General features: G+C 49.3%; 1 protein-coding gene across 1 annotated transcript in view; it reads right to left on the minus strand.

Annotated features, from left to right (window-relative positions):
* Positions 1-7,664: 7,664 nt before the first annotated feature.
* Positions 7,665-19,915, minus strand: part of SLC35F3 (solute carrier family 35 member F3) — a gene marked incomplete at its 5' end in the record, with an annotated part of 191,523 nt that continues 179,272 nt past the window's right edge. The window contains 4 exons of the mRNA XM_009644136.2: positions 7,665-8,018; positions 9,188-9,277; positions 10,811-11,003; positions 14,143-14,268. Coding sequence (XP_009642431.2) covers positions 7,774-8,018; positions 9,188-9,277; positions 10,811-11,003; positions 14,143-14,268 — 654 coding nt within the window. The remainder of the gene's footprint in view (positions 8,019-9,187; positions 9,278-10,810; positions 11,004-14,142; positions 14,269-19,915) is intronic.

The following is a 19,915-nucleotide window of genomic DNA, read 5'->3' on the forward strand; positions in this document are numbered from 1 at the left end:
TGCCTCCCCTTCACAAGAACATAGCGTGTTTCTACACTTGCCTTTGCAGGCTGCATCTTCAAAGCTGACACTACAGCCAAGAGTAACCCGTGAGGGTCTTTTCACCAGTAAAAGGACAAAAGTAGAATCTGAAATTTGGTCTCTTCAGATCCTGTGTGATCTGGTCTTTCTCTAACAGAACAGGTAATTTTTATCTTTAAAATAGCTTTTCAAAAATATTTTAACAACTAAATATCCCTCTTGAAGAATCAAGCTTCAGAGAAGACCGCTGATTTTTTTGAGCAATAATTGTCTGAGCTTTGTAAGAGAATTCCTTAAGAACTGGCAGACGGTTAATTAATTCCTTAGTTAATAATTAACAAGTTCATTATTTAGTAGCCACTGATGATACTAAATCATCTATGTTTGTAAATAAAACTTCTTTCTCTTTACATAACCTTGCATTTAATACCAAACATCTGCAAATAAAGATCTGAAAGAGTCATATTAGATTCTAAACATTTAAGAAATGTACGCTGTACTTTCTGTGGCCTTACTCAAGGCACTCCTCGTCATTATTTTGTAAAGACTTCATGTGGAGTTCTACTTTTATGAATTTCCTTTTAACAATAACATGCTTAAACCTCTTTGGATGAGTTAGCAAAAATTTAGGGGTTTGAATGAATAGAAGAGGAGGAGCATATGAGGAGAAAGAAAACTGTAGCTTTTGTTTGGTGGCCTCAGCAAATCAATTTTCTGAATCTCTATGAAAATGTGCATTATCGCATTATTTTTCAAGTAAATGTGTGCTGGGGCTCTTACCTTGATTTCCTCATAATGCTGTCTTTGTTGCGGTGAGGCTCTCTGTGCTAGGGAGTGCTGATGTGACACAAGTGTAGAGAATGAAGCACGTGGCTTGGGACACTGAGGGAGAGGCAGGCGTAGAGGCCACCATGGCTTTCTGCGTGGTGCATGTATCGGAGGGCTGGGTGCAGGGGTTCATGAGGTAGCATTGAGTGGATTTGACTAGTAAGCCATCTGTGCAGGCTGTTGTGGAGATGGAAGGAGAAAAAATAGAACAGTGATCTTCACCTTTTCCAAACCTCTCTTTGGTGATCTGAAGCCTGCTGAGAAAAGGCTTGCTTGTCTTTGTGACCTCTGATGGACGTCAGTGGAGTGCTCTGTGGAATGCAGTCTGAAAATCCCTAGGCTACTTAGAGGAGCAGCAATGAAGAGAAAAACCCAACAACTGGAGGTTCAAGATTCTTTTGAGGCAGAACAGTGATCTTCACCTTTTCCAAACCTCTGTTTGGTGATCTGAAGCCTGCTGAGAAAAGGCTTGCTTGTCTTTGTGACCTCTGATGGACGTCAGTGGAGTGCTCTGTGGAATGCAGTCTGAAAATCCCTAGGCTACTTAGAGGAGCAGCAATGAAGAGAAAAACCCAACAACTGGAGGTTCAAGATTCTTTTGAGGTGATGAAGTCATTTACATTAATTATAGCTGCTTGTTTTTAATGCCAATATTCCATTTTTGTTCAGTTGTTAGGAAGGAAGAAAACAGAAAAAGGAGTATTTTGGGAAAAGGAGGCGATGGTAAGGTGGGCAGACTGACTAATTCTTGCTCTTCTGTTGGCTCCTGATTGGCTCCAAGCCCACCAAGGATGAGACAGGCTTGCTTTGCAGCAATGTTGATGCTCCGCTTTTTGCAAGAAAGCTAGAGGGGAAACTGGGAATCTGCCTGTTCTACAAGCAGACTCCAGTTTTCAAAGCCATGTAAATGGAAGAAGAAAACTCATCTTTTGAGTTTCATGTGGATGCCTTCAAATTTCTGTGGCATGTTACGTTCTAAAAGCAAGGAAGCGGTTCCTAGTTCTCTCTGAGACTGAAACACACCCTAAAATTCTTTACAAAAGATCCAGCTACATGCTTGCACTCAGGAGTTGTATTTAATAAACCATCAGCTGCACTGATTACCTTATGTTCACTATGAACTGTGAAGCATAGTTGTACTGTACCAGATGGGATTGCTTACAGATGCACAAAAGGAACATCGTTCTCAAGCGTGGTGAGTATTTGTTCCCAAGACCGATATCAGTTTTCTTAACAACCAAGCTAGCAAGTGACATGCCTTTGGCCAAATTCAAATTCACACAACAAGAGAGAGATATTTTTGTTTCCAAGTCAGGAAGGCATTTAAAATGTATAATTGGCCAAAAATCACAAGGAGTGTTGTGCAACTTACTCTGCTTACTAGGCTGCAGATCATTAAAGACGTAAAGGACCGTGAGACCTATTGCTGGGAGACAGCAAAGCTGTGTTTGCTGGCCCATAAGGTATGCACGTAGCCAGCAGAGCAGGAAATCCGAGCTGAAGTTCACATTTTGTTAGTCGTTACAAACCCTGCTGCTTGGACCTCGCTGGAATCCAGCTTTTAGGATAGAATCTTTTAGGAGAATCTTAGAAGAATCTTTTAAGCGTCTGGGTCGGTGGTAGGTATGTGCAGAAGCTGGAGTTTGGTATAAGTAAGGAGGTTAGCCAAGACAGCCTGCCCCTAAGGAAAGGCAAAGGAGAAGTCTCAGTCTCTCAGTCATCTTTTCTTGCATGTTGAAAGGAGTCTGAAGGATGAGTGACTTTCCACAGACTCATCTTGGCCCTTTTTTCAAGAGAATAAGAAGCACTGCACTTAGATTTCTGAAGAGTTTCTAATGATGCTTCTTACCAAAGAAATGAAGCTACTGTGGATCAGACCAGAAGGTTTTATTGTGGACTAATAACTGGTTAGTGAGGCAGGAAACAGCAGAAATAAATGTGCCGAGGCTAGTCTTCTTGTATGTACTCATGAACAGTAAAAAAACCAGAACCATTTACTGATCATACTTTTTTACTGATTCAGGTCAGTGAAGACTAAAACTGAGAGGGCATCTCTCACTGTCATGTGGCCAGACAGCAAAATAGCTGGTGGCATTCAGCATTAATAGACACTAAGTAATGGACATGGTGAAAAAGTCTAAAATACATGGTGAGGGGCTCTAAATTCACTGTTGTCACTCATCAGAAAGAATCTAAATTTATGGTGGGTAACTCTGTTTAAAGCCAATCTACTTTAGTTCTCTTCAGTTGGGCAAAAGGTGCCGTGCAGGTTGATTGCTGTTGTTCCCAATCAACGCACTGGTGGCTGCCTTGAGATCTTAGGTGGACTGAATCCAGAACTGGAGGGAAACCTGGAGACGAAGAGCTGGAAAACTTTTTGCAGAGAAATTGGTTGTAACAGGTTCTTAAATACACTACGAATGTGAGCACCACAACCTCCCTTGTTTAAGCCTTTTCCAGAATTGTAATTCTCCTTCTAAGTTCCACTCGTCATTACTGAGAAGTCAGTTGGCTGCATCCCAGTGTATCTGTAATGTGCATGGAGAAATACTGATCACTGCCTCCTTTAGAATTATCTTGTGCATATATAAAGATGCCATTAACAGAGTTTCAGGTAGAAGAGAGAAATATGAGGCTTATTATTTTCAGAAACATTAGTTTGAGCTACTGGTCCTGTCCTTAGGAATTTGATTTCTTCTTCCTGATGCAGGTGGGCATCTGTAAATTTCACAAGATCTTTCGTCTCCTTTTTTTCTTGGTTCCCTTTTTAATGTTCAGGACTTTTAGATAAGGTGCAGGTTATTATGGAAATGCCCTAGAACATGCCAACTAAAGGAGAAAATCTAATTCCTTCTCTTTTAATAACGATGAGCTAATTAAACTCATCCATCAGAATCCATTACTGCTGTCAGTTTCTGAAAAGACAGCTTGCACGAGGGCTGGCCTGTAAAAGAAGCTTCTCAGCCTTGGCCTCTGCCAAGGAGTGGCTCAGGTTTGGAGGCCTTGAAGGACTCTGTCCTTTCTGCAGTACAAATCAAGGACATGGAGCCAAACTCCCTGTAGTTCATGACTTCCCAGCATGTGCACAGACCCCATTTCTTCAAACTGGAGTTACAGCAAGGGCCAGGTGGGCATCTTCCCCTGAAAAGCATTTCCCAAAAGGCATTTCTGTCCTGATCCCATCAGCAGCTCTCCTCTGCTCCTGCTTCACACCAGCTGCATTGTTTCTGGCTTCTGTTCTTTCCCCATTCCTTGAAGAAACCCCCAGCCCCAGCCTGTTTTGAGTCTGCATAGTCCCCCTATTCCCAGCCTGCTTTCTGAGTCTGTGTAGCCCCCCTAGTCCCAGCCTGCTTTCCGAGTCCGCGTAGCCCACGCGGTGACTGGTGCTATTCCTAGGGGTTCTGAGGTGCTGGAGACCTCTGACATCCTTTTCAGTGAGGAGGAGGGGTGTTTCACATGTGTTTCTGTTGTGCAGATTTGTGAGTTTATTGGGAACATGATCCGGAGCTACGCGAGGTCGATTCAGATGTCTGTATTCACTGCACAGGGAAACTTTCATTTTCCAGTGGGTTTGCAGGCCTGCAGGCACAGTAGCAGAAAGGTTTTTGACCAGAAACAGTGTCAACCTGATGATGTTACCATCCTTATAGGTTTAAGATGCTGTCTGTATTAACCCTGACCAACTCAATATTGCACTAGTTTAGGTACAGAGCACTCTGGAGAGCTGGGGATGAGTGACTTGACCCCAAGCTTAGAGGAGACATTAATTCAGCCCCAGATCTAAGTGCTGGTTCCAGGATTATGTTGCTCTCTTCTGCAGAGCAGGAGCAGCCGTGCAGAGCTGTGTGAGGTCTGCACAGGCCAGCACTGGGTCCAATTCGCAGGGTGCTGCAGATGTTGCACGCAGTCCTTTGGCCTCTGAGGGCAAGCAGGGGAGCCTGGCTCTCACCTCCAAGGCACCGAATTTGTCCTGGGAGTCCTTTAACAGTCCAAGATCAGGAGGGTTCAATCTTGCCCTCGCCTGAAGGGTGGCCCAGTTACATCTAATGCCTTTGCAGAAGGGTTTTGCTCTCTGCCTTGTCCTTCTGGTGGGAGCCAACAACTCCAGTTCCTTTCATGTCTCAGCTTCAGATCTGGGAAGCTCTGGCATTTAGAGGTGTGTGCACGTAGCCATATGGACACACCGCTTTCTTGACACTCTCCTAGTCACATTGTGGGCTTCACTGACTGGGAGGTTTTGCTAAGCAGCTGCTCATCGTCAACTCGGTTGCTTTTCCTTAGGGCAGGGTGTTGCCTGGAGAAATATAGGTCGCTTCATCTGATTAATTTGTCTACATATGGTTTAGAATTGCTTAACATGGGTAAATCTAGTTTGCTCAGCTTGCACTCAGGAGAGAGATTGTAATAAAGTGCTGCTTGAAATTGCAGCCCTTGTGTGTGCTGAGCCTGTTCTCAGGAAGGATGAGCCAACAGAAGCAATGACAGTTGCGTCTGGTAAATCACCAAGTTTTACTTATGATGCTATCCATTCTGGTGCATAAATTCCCCCACGATCCGTACTGAATGTTAAAAAATCTGCTGCTGCCGTTTTAGTCATAAACACGCAGTAGTTGCAGTTTTTAAAGTGGCATTTGGAGCCTTTTGGATACCTACCAGACTGCATCAAGCACACAGTAAAATGGAGTGCAGAGGTGGTAGAAGATGCCACTGGTTGGGACTGGAAAGTGGAAGGGCTGTTTGTGCCTTCTTCCCTGGCCTTGCCTCCGACGGGGGGCTCATGGAGGGGTGTGGGGCACATCAAGGATGACAATGATATGCCCGAAGATGGAGTAAACTCTGAGCTGGGAGCTTTGAGGTCAGGTCTCTGCATGTGCCCTTCAAATCAGTTATTAGAGTTGTACCTGTGCTCCTGTCCTGTGTCTTACCCTCCCTTGCTTCCCAAAGAAATAGATTTAAAAATTCAGGTGTGTAACGCTGAATGGCACAGTGGTCGCGAGCAGCTTCCCACAGCCTCAGATTTTTGCTTGTGTGTGTAACCTCTGCTAGCAAGGCTTTAGCATCTGTTTGGCTGTGAGGAGATAGGTAGGGAACAACCTGCAGCCTGGGCTGGGGCCTAATTATTCGTGTACAAACTCATGTCCCATCTGTAGCCCTGAAATGCCTGTTAGCACGTGCATTTGTGGCTGCTCTCTGATGGTTTCAAAGGAAGGGCAGCTTTTCCTTTGGTCTGCTTCTGCTGGACATGCGTTTCCTGACCAATGCCTCACATCAGCCACCCAGAGAGATTTTTCCAGGGAGGCTAAAGCTCCTCCTGCAGAGGAGAGACTGGCAAGCAATGGATGATCAGTGTCAGCCGTGGCTGCCTTGATGATCTTGTCTATCCCTTCTGATCACTTTGGCCAAATACTACCCGCAGTAAAATGGGAATAAAGGTGCAGTTGAGAGAAGGAAACGGATAGCATTGAGAGAGGCTGAATTTAAAATCTTTTATTATTTAGCTTTGCCAAACAGATAATGGAACCTGAAGTTGATTTGCTAAAATGTTTTGAAGTGGATGCTACCCCTGCCTGAGGCAAAGAGGGCCTCAGTGGCAGCAGGGACCCTTAGGCTATGGCAGCGGTTCAAAAGAACACTTTTAATTTTGTATGCAACAATGTAAACTTCAAAAATAGTAAACTATAACCTTTCCCTCCCCGCCCCCCCCCTTTTTTTTACATAGCATGTGATCTATCACAGATAGAAATTTTAATGGCGAACCAAAATCGCATAAGTAAACATCCTGGTGCTTACAAGTTTCATAAAAAGTGTTACATTTGATGTAAATATCTTACATTTTTAACTCTTAACACTCACAATTATGGAGTAAAAGCAACTGGCGATTCACCCCCTTAGTCCGTGCTCTCAGACTGTACATCAGCAACCACGCTCTTGCCAGCCCCTTTGATCATTTTCGGTAGGGTCGTCCCACGCATGACCCAGACTTCCCCTTCCTCACACTGGTGTTGGTCAAGCTCAGCTCCACACAGGCGTAAAACCTGTGCAAGTGAGGAGAGAACCAGGTCTCCTGCATGCAAACTTGCAGTCCCCTGGGCCCCGCATTCCCACAGAAGCCACAGCGCGTACAGGGGACACGTCCTGATGTTGGTGGGAATTTGGGGTCCCCCAGGGCTGCAAGCCTGAGCCCTGCCATTGCAAGCGCCTCACGGTGGGACCTGGTTCTGCGTGGATAAAGACAAGAGTTCTGTAGAAGGCACTGGATTTCTCTTGCATGATTTTAAACGTGGACTACAGTCATGTGCAGAATAAGGAGATTTGGGCTCTAAACTGCTTTCTCTCTAGTGCTTTAGTGCAAGCATTTTTAGCGCTTGAGTATTCTCCTGGTTGCAGCGCAACATGCGCTCATCTACATAGAGTGATTTCTAAACCTCCTTCCTTCCACTCTCCCCCCCACCCCACATCTTTCCATCCCCAAAAAGATTCCCTTTTGTTTCCTTGAAAACTTTCAGAGTACAGCTCTCGTCAAAAATAAACGTGTGATGTAGCATAGCATTTGTTTCTTTTAAATCACAGTGTGCAATGCATCATTCCGTACCTAATGTTCAAAATGTCTGCCCTGCTTTTCATGAAAATCATTCTTTAAAATAACCTATGCAAATATATTTTGACTATATATTACATTCATTTAAAAAGAGAAGAGAGGTTCTTGGTTTGCATTTTTTTTTTCGGTGTCCTACTTAAGTGAAAGGTCTGATGTGAAAAAAGTACAAGCAAACTGGACATGCCAAGACTCAATGCCTTAGATGGTGATCATATCAAAACTGTACAGGTATGTACACCGTGTTGGACAGGTGTGCTTCTTCCCAAGAAAAGACCTTTGCATCATCATATATAAGGTTAACCACAAAGTTTTGGTAAAAAGAGCATTTAATGAGCAAAGGATGACATGGAGGGGCGAGTTCTCCGGCTTTTGTTTGGCAGTCCTGAAGCAATGTCTCCATTCCCTTCGGGGATTTCTTCCTTCTTCCGGACCTTGAGACGCGTGAGGAGCTTTATTACCCAGACGTCCCATTCCTCTGGCAAGAGCAACAGGAGGAAGCCCAGGCCAATAATGACGATGGCGATTACTCGGACACTGTTGAAGACAATTTCACTCGTGTAGTGATCAACAACTGTGTGGGACATTGAATGGGTATTATTATATGGGACAAAGCATTAGGGCAGTATCCCCTTCCCTCCCGCTCGCCTCCCCGGCTCTGAAGGCTGGCTGGGGCAGGAGAACATCACTGTGGAGGAGGCGGTGGCAGGGAGACTGCCCTTCCTGCTAGTTTAGCACAGAGCAGGGTACAGCCCCCTTCAGAGCTGGCCCGTGGTCTCAGGGTGCAAAAGGGGACGTTGCCTGCAGCTGTGCTGCTTGTCTGCAGCAGCAACCTGTCCTGTGCTCACTGACAGCACAGGACCTCCTGCTGAGGCCCGGGCACGCAGAGAAAGGGGCGCGTCCCTTCCCTGGCACGGCAGCTCTTTCGTGCAAATTTTTCTTCTCAGCCTGACTGCCCCGCTGAGTAACAAACCCTGCACGCCCTGAGCCATGCGCACGCTCTGCTGGGGATCACACCGCTCGGTATGAAAATCTGACTGGGCAGCTGGCAGTGCCCGGCTCTGTGTGCGGGAGGTCAGCACAAAGCTGGGAGCTGCCGCCTGCACCGCGGCACCAGTTCAGCACGCTGGGTTTTAGGAGCCTGGTTTGGGGGAGGTGGCTCTGGCTTGGGCCAGGGTTGCCTCTGCACTCCCCTGCCCAGCCCTCTCGGGCTCTGTGGTCTCTTGGCTTTCGCTAAATTTCAGAAAACTGCCAAAGAAATGTACCAGGCCATGCCCGAAATTTAATTGTGCAGTGCTCTTGATAAACACCTGCAATGTTGTTTTCCAAGGCAAACAGAACTACTAGTACATATTTGCTCTAAAATGCAAGCAATTTTATTTGTTTCAGTTTAGTGTTAAGCCTGCCTTGAAGAAATCGCTAAGAATTAATTTCTACTTCATGCATGAGTTTTCATCCCAGCCCAGAGAGGGGTGACTTCAAACCTACTTTGTTTTTCAGTATGCAGGCTTCTTCGGACAGTAACTTAGAAAGCAAATCTAGAGATTATGAATATTCATGTAATATTATACAATACATATTTAACACATTAAGTATACATTTTTAATGGGTATCATCTCCGTAAGTCTTTGAGAGAAGATGCAAAACATCTTTAATAAAGCTCTTTGCTTTTATTCCTGTTGTGTATTTGAAAGGCCACAGATTTAATGTATTCATTAAGATGCAAAAGGCAGCAATTCTTACCCGCATTCACTGGGACACTCAGTACAATTCCAAGAGAAATCAAGGTGGGGTATGTAATAGCAATCCCAAAATTTAGTAGAATATTGAATGCTGAAGAAGAAAAGAAAAACACCTTTTACTTCAGTGAAACTAGGCAGAAGGAATGCCACTTGAAACATTTACGCTGTATTGCTCTTGCTGTATGTTGTTCAAATAGAAGACATATTAACTTCTGTTGTTATTCCTGGAAGATAACTGTGGACAGACGTCTGTCTGCTGCACGTCCATCTGCCTGAGACATTGCTGTTTCTGGGGATCTCCATATCCCACGGAAGTCCAGTGGCAGGATCAGGTGGGTGCACCCTGTCTCTCAGGGCAATGTGCAGTGATTCCCACTCTGTATACCAATCCACTTTGCCCTGCTGAGGGACTAAGCGCTTTTCCTCTGGGAGATTTCAGCCAGGCAGTTGCTTCTGGCTGGATGCTTTTTTTGTAGAAAAGCTGCCTCCAGCTGCAGGTGGAAGATGCTGTAAATCTAACCCTCTTCCAGACAGGAACTTGCTAAATATAATTTCATGTAATGAAATTATAATATCATTATAATATCATTACAACCGAATGATTATAATATCATTCCATTGTAATACCATCCACCGTTCATGGGAGTGTCTCATGACAGATTAATAATTGCTTTGGATCAAATTCACCCTTGTTTTACAGTGATTAGCTTTAGTGAAGTCCGGAGAGCCTTGCCAATACTGAACTTGTCAGCAGCTGGGGCTCTGACTGTCTTCTAGTAGTACCTACACATTGCACACCCTGGCGATTGCTTGCCAAGTTCCACACTACCTGCTTATGGATAAGTAAACTGGATGTGCTTCTGGAGTCAAGCACTGTGACTGTGCAGGGTAAAGGAGCTGGAACTCAAGGTAGGGATGGAGAAGGGCTATTTACAGTAGAAATGAAAGGAACGTTTTAGATGTGATGCTGTCATCCAGTTTAGGGCAGCACAGTCAACACATCTTGTTTAACAAGGAACAGCATCACATTTCTGATGACCATGAATCATTGCAGCTTAGACTTGGCATCCCTCCCAAGCCAGATGCACTTGGTGGCACAGCAGCGGCAGCAGAAGAGAGGAGTGCCACCTACCAAATTCCCATCGGCGCTATGCAACGCTATATTTTCGGAAGTTTCCTGCTCTTTAGGAATAACAATTAGCTAATACTGAAGTCAGCAGAGGCACCAGAGGCTGGCCTTGACTGGCCTGCCCTCACCTGCTTGCTTGGGGGATGCTGATGAGCCCAGGGTAGCCCAGGGCTGCCCCCCCGTCACAGCCTGGGCAAGCATTGCTTGTCTCTGTGAGGCAGAGTTCACGAGCAGGAGTTGGGACAACCTTTACAGTTTAGTCCCACAGCAGCTTCTAATGACAGCCACAATATTTTGGCTTGGTAACAACAGCAGGAGCGGGGTCTAGAATGCCACCTAGGAGCAGGCCCTCTGCATGATTTCTCAAGCTAATAATTAGGTTGAGAAGAAGGGAAAACAGCTCCAGTATGTCAGAATTCTACAGCTTCCCCCAGTGGCCGATTTCTGGCACCCTCCTCTATCCCAAGCAGCGTGAGAGCCCCCCCGTATACTCACTCAATAAGAGAATGGAAAATCCGCAGAGGTTTCCCCAAGGAACGATGTCAAAAGAGCTCCAGTACTCCACTTTGGTAAAATAAAGGATGACAGGAATACAGGTAACAAAGAGGACGTTGAAGACAGCTAACACGGACAGGAATAAGGCAGCTTCTCCAAATTTAGCACTGCCCAAAAGAAGTTTGAATAAAACCTGCAAGAGGAAGACACATGGGTTTAACTCTCTCGCACCGCTCCTCTGGAGGGCTGGTGTCCTGGATCCTGAGGGTCCCAGCATCCTGGCCCACCAGCCAGTGCATGGGGCTGAGGGGCTGGGGGGTGAGCGGTGTCAGTCAGATCCTGAGGGTCCCAGCATCCTGGCCCACCAGCCAGTGCATGGGGCTGAGGGGCTGGGTGCTGAGCGGTGTCAGTCAGCACCTATGCTGTGAGGGACGCTGGCAGCGGCTGCTCGTGAAGCGGTGGAGAGCAGCTCCTGTGCCCCAGGCTTCTCCCTCTTGGCAACCCCTGGGAGCACAGGCAGGGGCAGCTGCCAAACGAGCCCATGCAGGAAGGGGACTCAGCACCTTTGGCCACTCACCTCCCAAAAGGGAAGGTTGCTTGCCCTCGCTTAGGCCCTTCAGTCTGTTTTCTGCATGCTTCCTTCGGGAAAACCTCAAGAAAATTTGACATTAAAACCAGAAGAGTTGGTGGGGCAGGGCAGGGGAGGAGAGGAAGCAAAGCATTGACATCTCCCTGCGAGAGACATCCCTGTTCCAGGACACTCTCCCCCAGAGAGGGGGGGCGGCTCAGAGGCTGTTCCCTCCTGTCCCCATTCCCTTTGCTTTGGCTGGCCCGTCTACCTGGGATGGTTTTGGGTTTGTTTCCTGTGGTGTGAATTTCTTCCTCCTCCTAGACATGGGATGGAGGAAGGCTGCTGGGCTGCGCCATGGCCCAGGCGGGCTGCAGGGCATCTGGGTGATGGGCTCGTGGGCGCCGTGCCCAGTACGGCCCCATGCAGCCCTAGAGAAACCGGGAGCTGAGGCTCCCTCTGACATTCCTGACTGGAATTTGTTGACTGGAATTTCCTGACCGGAATTTCCTCCCCACCTCCCTGGTGGGGTTTGAAAAGTTAGATTTGGTCAGTAGGAAGCAGCAAGAGGGGAAATTCCAAATAATTGGGGAAAAAAAAAAAAAAAGAAAAATCCTTCCCCAGAAGGAAGAACCAGGTTCCCCAGAAACAGGTTCTCTTCTTGTAGATGCTGACTTCAGCAGCTGCACACAGCAGCAGCTCCTTTCCTCTGCTGGACGCTCACTTCCAGTGTATTTTTTTAGGGCGATCGATGAGGTTTTATACCAATGCATAGCATGTCCATTTTGTCTGAAGGAGGGAGTAGCTTGCTGCCCTGCAGACCGGCTCAACCCCAGAAGGCAGAGAGCGCAGCAGCAGCCCTGCAGCCCCGAGCACTGCTGCAGTCCGACTAGTGAGACCACAAGGAGGGATCTAAAAGCTTTGGTGTGTTCTCCCTTTGGGAGAAGGGATAATGAGAGAGGAAATGAGGGGTGTGAGCAGCCCATCTGGGCCCCCCCCCCTCCCCCCGACTGGGCTGGGCTGGGTCTGCATCAGTTTTCCACCACAGAACTGCAAAGGATCCAGTGGATCCTGTGGGCTCTAGGTACAACTTCGCCCTGCCACGGGCTGCAAACCAGGAGAGCCAATAGACTCTGACTTAACTGGTTTGTGCTGGGATGGCAGGCCCCCTTGCTAGCATCAGTTGTTCTCTTCCCTTTGCCTAACCAGAATCCCGCAGGCAAGTCCGCACGGCTGCTGTCCTTGGGGGGCTGCTGCCTGCTCCCACCAACTCCCAGCTACCACTAGCCAGCACAGCTGCATTGCCACTTTGCATAACAGAGCAAAATATCCCCAAAGCCACTCTCTCCTCTCCTCATTTGCCATCCGAGGACGGCATTGCAGTTAGCACAGGCAGACTGAAGCGTTGGTGTCTGGGGGAGGAGGGCAGGTGGAGCTGGCTCTGCTGCATGTGGCACAGCTTGTCTGCCTGCGGGTCTGCCTGCCCCTTCGGCACGCACGGCTCTTGGAAACTCAGCCAGACTGTGGAAAGCAAGGGCAGAGTGGCAGCAGCAGAGGTGGCAGAGTGGCATTTGTTGCAGAACAAGCTGCACAGCTCCATCTGTCCTCGCACGCAGGGCACGCTGCAGGCTCACAACCTGCCAGTGCTGGCACCATCACCTCCCCTTGCCTGGGCTCTGGTGGAGCAGCCCTGAGACCCTCTGCCCCCCCCAGGGAACAGAGGTGCCATGGGAGGGGGGACAGAGCTAGGCTCTAGCCTTGAATAGCCCTCCCTGCTTGCAGATGACTCCAGAGCTGTGGTGTTTCCTCGGGTCTGGAAAGCCACACCTCTGGTCATGCAAGAAAATGCTCTTTTAGAAGAAAAAGCTGTATGAATCTTCATGACCTCCCTTATGTAAGACATGGGCCAATCTGAAAAAGTGAGCAGAAAGCATTGCAGCACTGCGCTGAGGGACACAGACAGATGCTTCTCAGTTTGGCGAGTCTCCCTGGATTGCTTGTGCTAAGGCTGCAGGGCTTGCCTGGCCAATTTGTGTTGGAGGGCTGGTACGGTGCAATTCATTAGACCAGATGGAGACACGTCTACACCTTATCCCAGTCTCCACATCCGAGCCAGGGTGGGTGAACTGCACCCTACAAGTGCTTATTCCTCTCTGTGGACTGCAGCTCTGTGTGCCATGAACTGCACAGAGGCAAATGCACATACGTGTCTCGGGTAAGTGAAATGGTGCCCAGCACAGAATGCTGCATGTCATCTTACACATAGTGCAGCATGCTCGGCTGGTCAGGATGAGACCTTGATTCATAGGCACATGCTTTGGATTTCAAGCACGTGACTGTTTCCATGATAAGCAATATCTCCAGCCCAGCATAGGCTATGTATGCCACTGAAGGAGGACTGGCAAGGGCAGGTAGCACAGTGACTTGAAAAAAGAAGCTAAATCTCTGCAGGGTAATTAAATCCAGCACCTATGGAAAAGCAGCCTCATTTTTCAAGAAGGTAGGGCATCTGTAAGTCCTCCTGTGGGCACTGGAGGTGCCCATCTCCCAGGAAATAGGAGTTTTTATCCTAAGTGAGGGCAGACATCAAACCAAGTGAAGACCTGACAGCAGTTTTGCGGAGTCAATGTGTTTACGGCAGAGCCCCTCAAAGAAGGGCACGTGGCACTGAACTGCATGAAGGTTTGCAAGTAAGACAGAGGCACTTAAAGTGAGGGTGGGGTGACTGGCATCTTTCTGGGTGAGAAGACCCAGGTGTGCTTACCTTGTAGAGAGCAGACATTGAGGCAGAGCCCACCACCAGGGCTATCCCAATAACGGAGTGGCTGTGAAACCCATCGGCGTACGTCATCATAACTATCCCTGCAATAGCAAATATAGCAGCCACAATCTGGTTGGAGACAAAGAAAGAAAGCGCATGTTACTGGACAACCCCCAACATGGAAAAAGAGGAGAGCAGCTTTAAACGAGAGCGCAGTACTTCTGCATCATCTGCTCCCCTCCTTATGCAGAAAACAAGCAGCGAGCCCAGGCTGGGACCCGTGGAGCCAGCGCTGCCTCCCCTCGTGGCTTCCCTGGCTGCAGAGAAGCTGCGGGCAGAGGTGCGAAGGGGCAGCAGCCTTGGGGTGGTGTGCAGCAGGCTGGACCCCAGGGTCCTGTGTCCCAACTGAGCTGAAGTGGGGGGTTCATCTCCATCAATGAGTCTCCCCATCGGTTAGTCCCTGCAGCCCCTGCATGACAATAATACACAAGTAATAATTCCCCAGTGCTTGCAGGAAGGGCTCTGAGTCCTGAGGAGATTTTGAAGGAAAAATGGGTTTGAAATAAACAGGGAAATAAAACTCATGCAGCTACTTTCCAGTTCAGATGTGCCATTTCAGAGTAGAGGGGGGCTCAGTCAGCCAGCCAGGCCCACAGCAATGCCTAAAGGGGTGTCATCAAAATGAAGGTAGCATTTCACAAATGAAAGGGACAGGCTGCCCCTGATTCAGCAGGGTCAGCAAGAGACCCTTGGCTTCTCCAGGACTGTCCTGCCAGATGCCTCGAGCCTCCCCAGGTGGTAATTCTGGGGTGAAAAGTACTTTCTGCATGCTCCATGCTTCCTGGCTCTGCAGTGGTGAGAGGAATGCCCTGCTTAGACCACAGCCCCTTTGGCTGCGCAGTCATGGTGATGCTTCTCAGGTGATTGGGATAAATGAGAGGTTTTTTGACCCATAGCTGGGTCAGTGCCAGCCAACTGTCCCCTCTCCTGTGGCCAGACCAGGGTTTTAAGCCCCATCCACAGGCTGCAGCTGCCTCCTCTCACCTTTCCCTTTCATCACCAGACGTGCTGGGGCTGCTGTGCAGATGCAGGGGGAAAGCCTGTGCCAAGCTCTGCTGACGCCTGATGAGCAAGCTGCGGTGGCGGGGACTCCCTTACCAGCGGCAGGTTGAACTGGGGCTGGCACCAGGGAAGCTGCAAAGCTTCCACAATCGATCACCCGGAAGATCCCTCCTGCACACTGACAGCAACACCTCCAATTTCCCCTAACATAAAAATGCCCCATTTTTGCAAAGAGGAGATCAATGTCTCCAAACGTCTTGCTGTAGCATGGCAGGGTGGCATATGTAAGGGTAGAAAAAAGGCCATATCAGCAGAAGCTGACACTGCCTGGAAAATAAGCTCCTAGTAGCATCTCAGCAAGAAGGGTCTTCGGTCTAGAAATTGCTGTACTGCTGTTCAAGATGCTGCATGAGCACAGCTTCGGCAGGCTATTGGAGGGGCAGGGTTTCCCCCAGCTGCTCAGCTCCTTGCATGGCTCAGCTGAGGGGCAGCAGGTTCTAAAGATGCTGAGTTATGACCTGATCAGAGCAGAGCCTGGTATGAGCTGGAAAGGCTGGGTGTGCATGCTGCAAATTTGGGGAGGTTCAGATATGGCATCTTGGACTTGCAGCCCTGTCGGCATCAGAGCTCTCCGTGCACAGCTGTGGGGCACCATTTCTAAAGCAAAGCTTGGCAGTGGCATAACTGGGCCCTACGGTCCAGGGCAGGCTGCTTCTTACGGCAAGGAGAGAAAAAATCCCGATGCATGGCTCTAGGGCAATGTGGGGCTGTTTCAGATAGGTAGGACTGAAGGAGCTCAGCAGCCCTCAGCAGTTCTCTCATGTCAGCGTACTGGTGCTTGGCAAATAAAAATTTGGATGCTCAGTGTGGCTTCAGAGGCACAAGACCATCAAATGGACTAGCATGGGGTAGGTGCAGAGCAAACAAAAAGAGATTTGTCTTCACCCAACATGTAATTCGGCCACAGAAAGCTTTACTGTTGCACACTGTGGATGTGAAAAGTTTACAAGGATAAACTTACGGAAGAAAAAAAACCATCAAGGACTATTAATGATAGGAACATTGCTTCCATCTCAGAAAGTCCTTGAGCCTCAAATTGCTGGAGGCTGGAAAGTTTCATGAGGAAATATCATTATAGGCTTTTCCTGCTTAGGCAGATTTTTCTAGGTGTCCACTACAGGCAGCTGCTAATGCCAGGCTCCTGGGGCAGACGCACCATTGCTCTGACTTGGTATGGCTCTTTGTAGAGCTGCAAGATACAGCTCCAGCCCTTCAACATCACCTGTGCTGGAATACACAGTGTTTCCCATAGCAGCTGCTCCAGGCATGGCTGTCTCCCATCCGAGGTGTGTGGGGCTCATCCAGCCTTCACTGGGGAGCTGGGGGGAGACCACAGCCACAAGTCAGGCTGGGGCGAGTGGCTGGGGGGTCTGTGTGTATCAGCAAAGGTAGCCTGCCTGAGCCCCCGCTGGCGGCAGCAGCTCCATTGCAGTGGAAACTCGGAGGGCGCATTAATAGACTGCAAAATAAAAAGCATCCAGTTTTGCTTTCAACGTCAGGGGCTGGCTGACTCCAGAGCACCTCCTTGGAGGCTGGGTCTCTGCCCGGTTGGAAAGGAAGACGATGATTTGGGATTTGATAGTATATTTATTACCAAGTCCCACTGGCAGGTGTGCTTGCCTATACGTTATGAACGCAGGTGGTACTTGCAAGCGATGATTCTCTTGAATCCTGAGAGGTTTTATTTACTGTAGCACGGAGGGAAGCACCAAAGTCAAAGATCAAAGCAAATAAATGCAGTCTGCAAACAGTTTTGCTGGGGTGTAAGTCCTTGCCTCTTCTATCAAGCATGTCATGAGTCTCAGGTGAGGACCCCCCAGCCACAAGTCAGGCTGGGGCGAGTGGCTGGTGCCTCTGTGTGTATCAGCAAAGGTAGCCTGCCTGAGCCCCCGCTGGCGGCAGCAGCTCCATTGCAGTGGAAACTCGGAGGGCGCATTAATAGACTGCAAAATAAAAAGCATCCAGTTTTGCTTTCAACGTCAGGGGCTGGCTGACTCCAGAGCACCTCCTTGGAGGCTGGGTCTCTGCCCGGTTGGAAAGGAAGACGATGATTTGGGATTTGATAGTATATTTATTACCAAGTCCCACTGGCAGGGGTGCTTGCCTATACGTTATGAACGCAGGTGGTACTTGCAAGCGATGATTCTCTTGAATCCTGAGAGGTTTTATTTACTGTAGCACGGAGGGAAGCACCAAAGTCAAAGATCAAAGCAAATAAATGCAGTCTGCAAACAGTTTTGCTGGGGTGTAAGTCCTTGCCTCTTCTATCAAGCATGTCATGAGTCTCAGGTGAGTCTTCCCCTCACCTGTTGGCATGTCAGGTGTGTCACATACACTTTCTATCAAGCACGTCGTTAGCGGCAGTGACAGGCTCCTTGCACTGCGCCATGCCATGGCTGCCTGCCCACAGTTACTTGAAATGCCTCAGCACCCCAGGGCTTGGAGAGACAGTGCTTCAGGCACTCACAGCTTCATTACATGTGTGTCTTCTCTGAAAGCAATACAACAGCTCACAGCCCAGTTGGACCATTGCTCTGGGCACAGTGAAGGGACAGGAGAAGTGCAGCTTCTTTACAGGAGATGTAGGCACTTACAAATGCCTGAGTGGTGAGGATGGGATTTTGCAGCTTGCTCTGACATTTAAATTCCAGCCAAATTGTGATTTAAGTGCTTGCAGAGCTAGTAGTTGCACTTCTGAAGGCCAAGTAAGATACTTGTATGTGCTTAAGCCTCACCGAGCTGCTGCCTTTCTCACTTGGCCTCTCCTCCAGCGTATGTGAACAGGGACACTCAAAGGTGCAGTAACAGCTTCGCTGCGGCACTACCCAGGTGCTGCGCTGCCGAGGGGATGGAGCGGCAGCGAGGGAGGGCTCCTGCTCACCACAGGGCAAGGCACCGTCCCCCCTGCAGCCTCGTCTACCAAATACCCTCTCAAAGGGTGCTTCTAAAAGGGTCAGCAGCTCTGACACAGCATGGCCCTGAGGGAGGGCGAGCTTTGGGGTTGGGCTGCATGCTGGCTTGCGGTCCCTACGTCGCTCCCAGAGAAGCCCCAGGTGCTGTCCCTCTTCCTGGCTGCCAGTTGCGGGAAGAAGGCTTTGTTTTGGGGTTCAACCCGAGGCTATCCCCCAGCATGCCAGACAGCACCACCTTCCATGTCTGCTGCTTTTCACATGGACTGCACAGAAAAAGGGGAAGAAAATGCATCTTGCCAAGAAACTCCACACGACATCCCTCTGCAGAGAAGCATCCCCGGTGCTCCCATGGTGGGAAATGAAGCTGGGCAGCAGGACTGCTGTGCTGCCCCATGCCCTGCCAGGCTCTAGGGACAAGTGTCTCCTCACTCACATTTTGTCACCGGTCAGGATGCCATGTCTTCCCAAGAGCAAATAGCCCAGTCCTCCTGCGAGCCCCTTCCTCCTGTGCCCAGGCCCCTTGCTAGCCCGTCACCAGGGTGGAAGATGGCCACATTCCTCCTTGGGCATGGGGGGGCTTCCTGAGAAGTACCGGTGCCAGGTGCCACAGTGAGGGACTGGGATGCACGGCAAGAGCATCCCATGGCCCCCACTGCCCTGGCCCCTGCTCTGGGTCTCTGCTTCATTGCTGCTTTCCCAAGGCAGTGCTGATAAGAAGCAAAGCACAGCTGGACGTGGGTGAGGCCACTACTCGGGTCTGCTTCCCTGCTCCCTTCACTCCTTCTGCCCCTTTGGGAAGGGTGGCATCCAGAGCAGGATTCATCCCCCAGCACACATCACCTGCCACGGCACAAGACTGAGACTGGCTGGGAAGCTGCTGGAGAGCCCCTGACCACCCCGGCTCCTCATGCATGGCCATGCGCCCGGAGGAGCGCGAGAAGTGTCTTTGCTCCAGCGCGCGTGTGCCCGTGTAGGTATCCCGACACACAAGCCGGCCTCTTTCCCCCAGGCCCCAGCTGGATCTAGTGGTGAGAGATGGCACGTGCAGACCAAGGAGCAAGCTGCAAGCATGGTCAGCCCTATACACACCTCCTCTGCCAGCATCCCACCAGCAGTGCAGATGACAGTGCCACAAGATGGCTGAAGACCATAAAAATATGCTTTTTTTTTTTTTTTTTTTTTATTTTTATGAAAATGGCAAGCATGGCCAGCTAGGATAACAGCAACACTCCCCTGCCTCCAGGATCACTGCAGGATAACCTTGTTTCTGTACTCAAAAAAACCCAGTTAATTTGTTTTCAGGGTATGGCTACCTGGGCAGGTGGGTGGGCAAGCACAGACACCAGCTGGCCAGGCCGGGCTTTTGGCAGGGACATTTGGCACCATTCCCCGGAGCAGCCTCTTGGCTGCCACCACCGCAAGGCTGGCCAAGGTCTCCTGCCAAGCTCTCCTGCTGGAGAGGAGCACTTCCTGAAAAGTTAACTCTCAGTTGCTCCACGCAAGCGAGGGCTGACAACCCCAATTGCCCGGCTGGGTGAGCAGAGAGCTCCTCAAATGGTGGGCAGAAAATTAGCACTGTTACTGTTATTGCTGTTAATATTAATAAGTGCCTGCTGGTGCAGCGAGGCAGGAGGGACCCACTGGCACCTCTTCCTCACGGTTACTCCTGGCCCTGGCCCCGGGGTGCTGGGTTACCCACCTGCCCAGCTCTGCTGCCAGAGGACTCCTCCTGCTCAGGGCTG

Source organism: Egretta garzetta, unplaced genomic scaffold, assembly GCF_000687185.1.
Source record: "Egretta garzetta isolate BGI_Z169 unplaced genomic scaffold, ASM68718v1 scaffold118, whole genome shotgun sequence".
Classification (NCBI taxonomy): domain Eukaryota; kingdom Metazoa; phylum Chordata; class Aves; order Pelecaniformes; family Ardeidae; genus Egretta; species Egretta garzetta.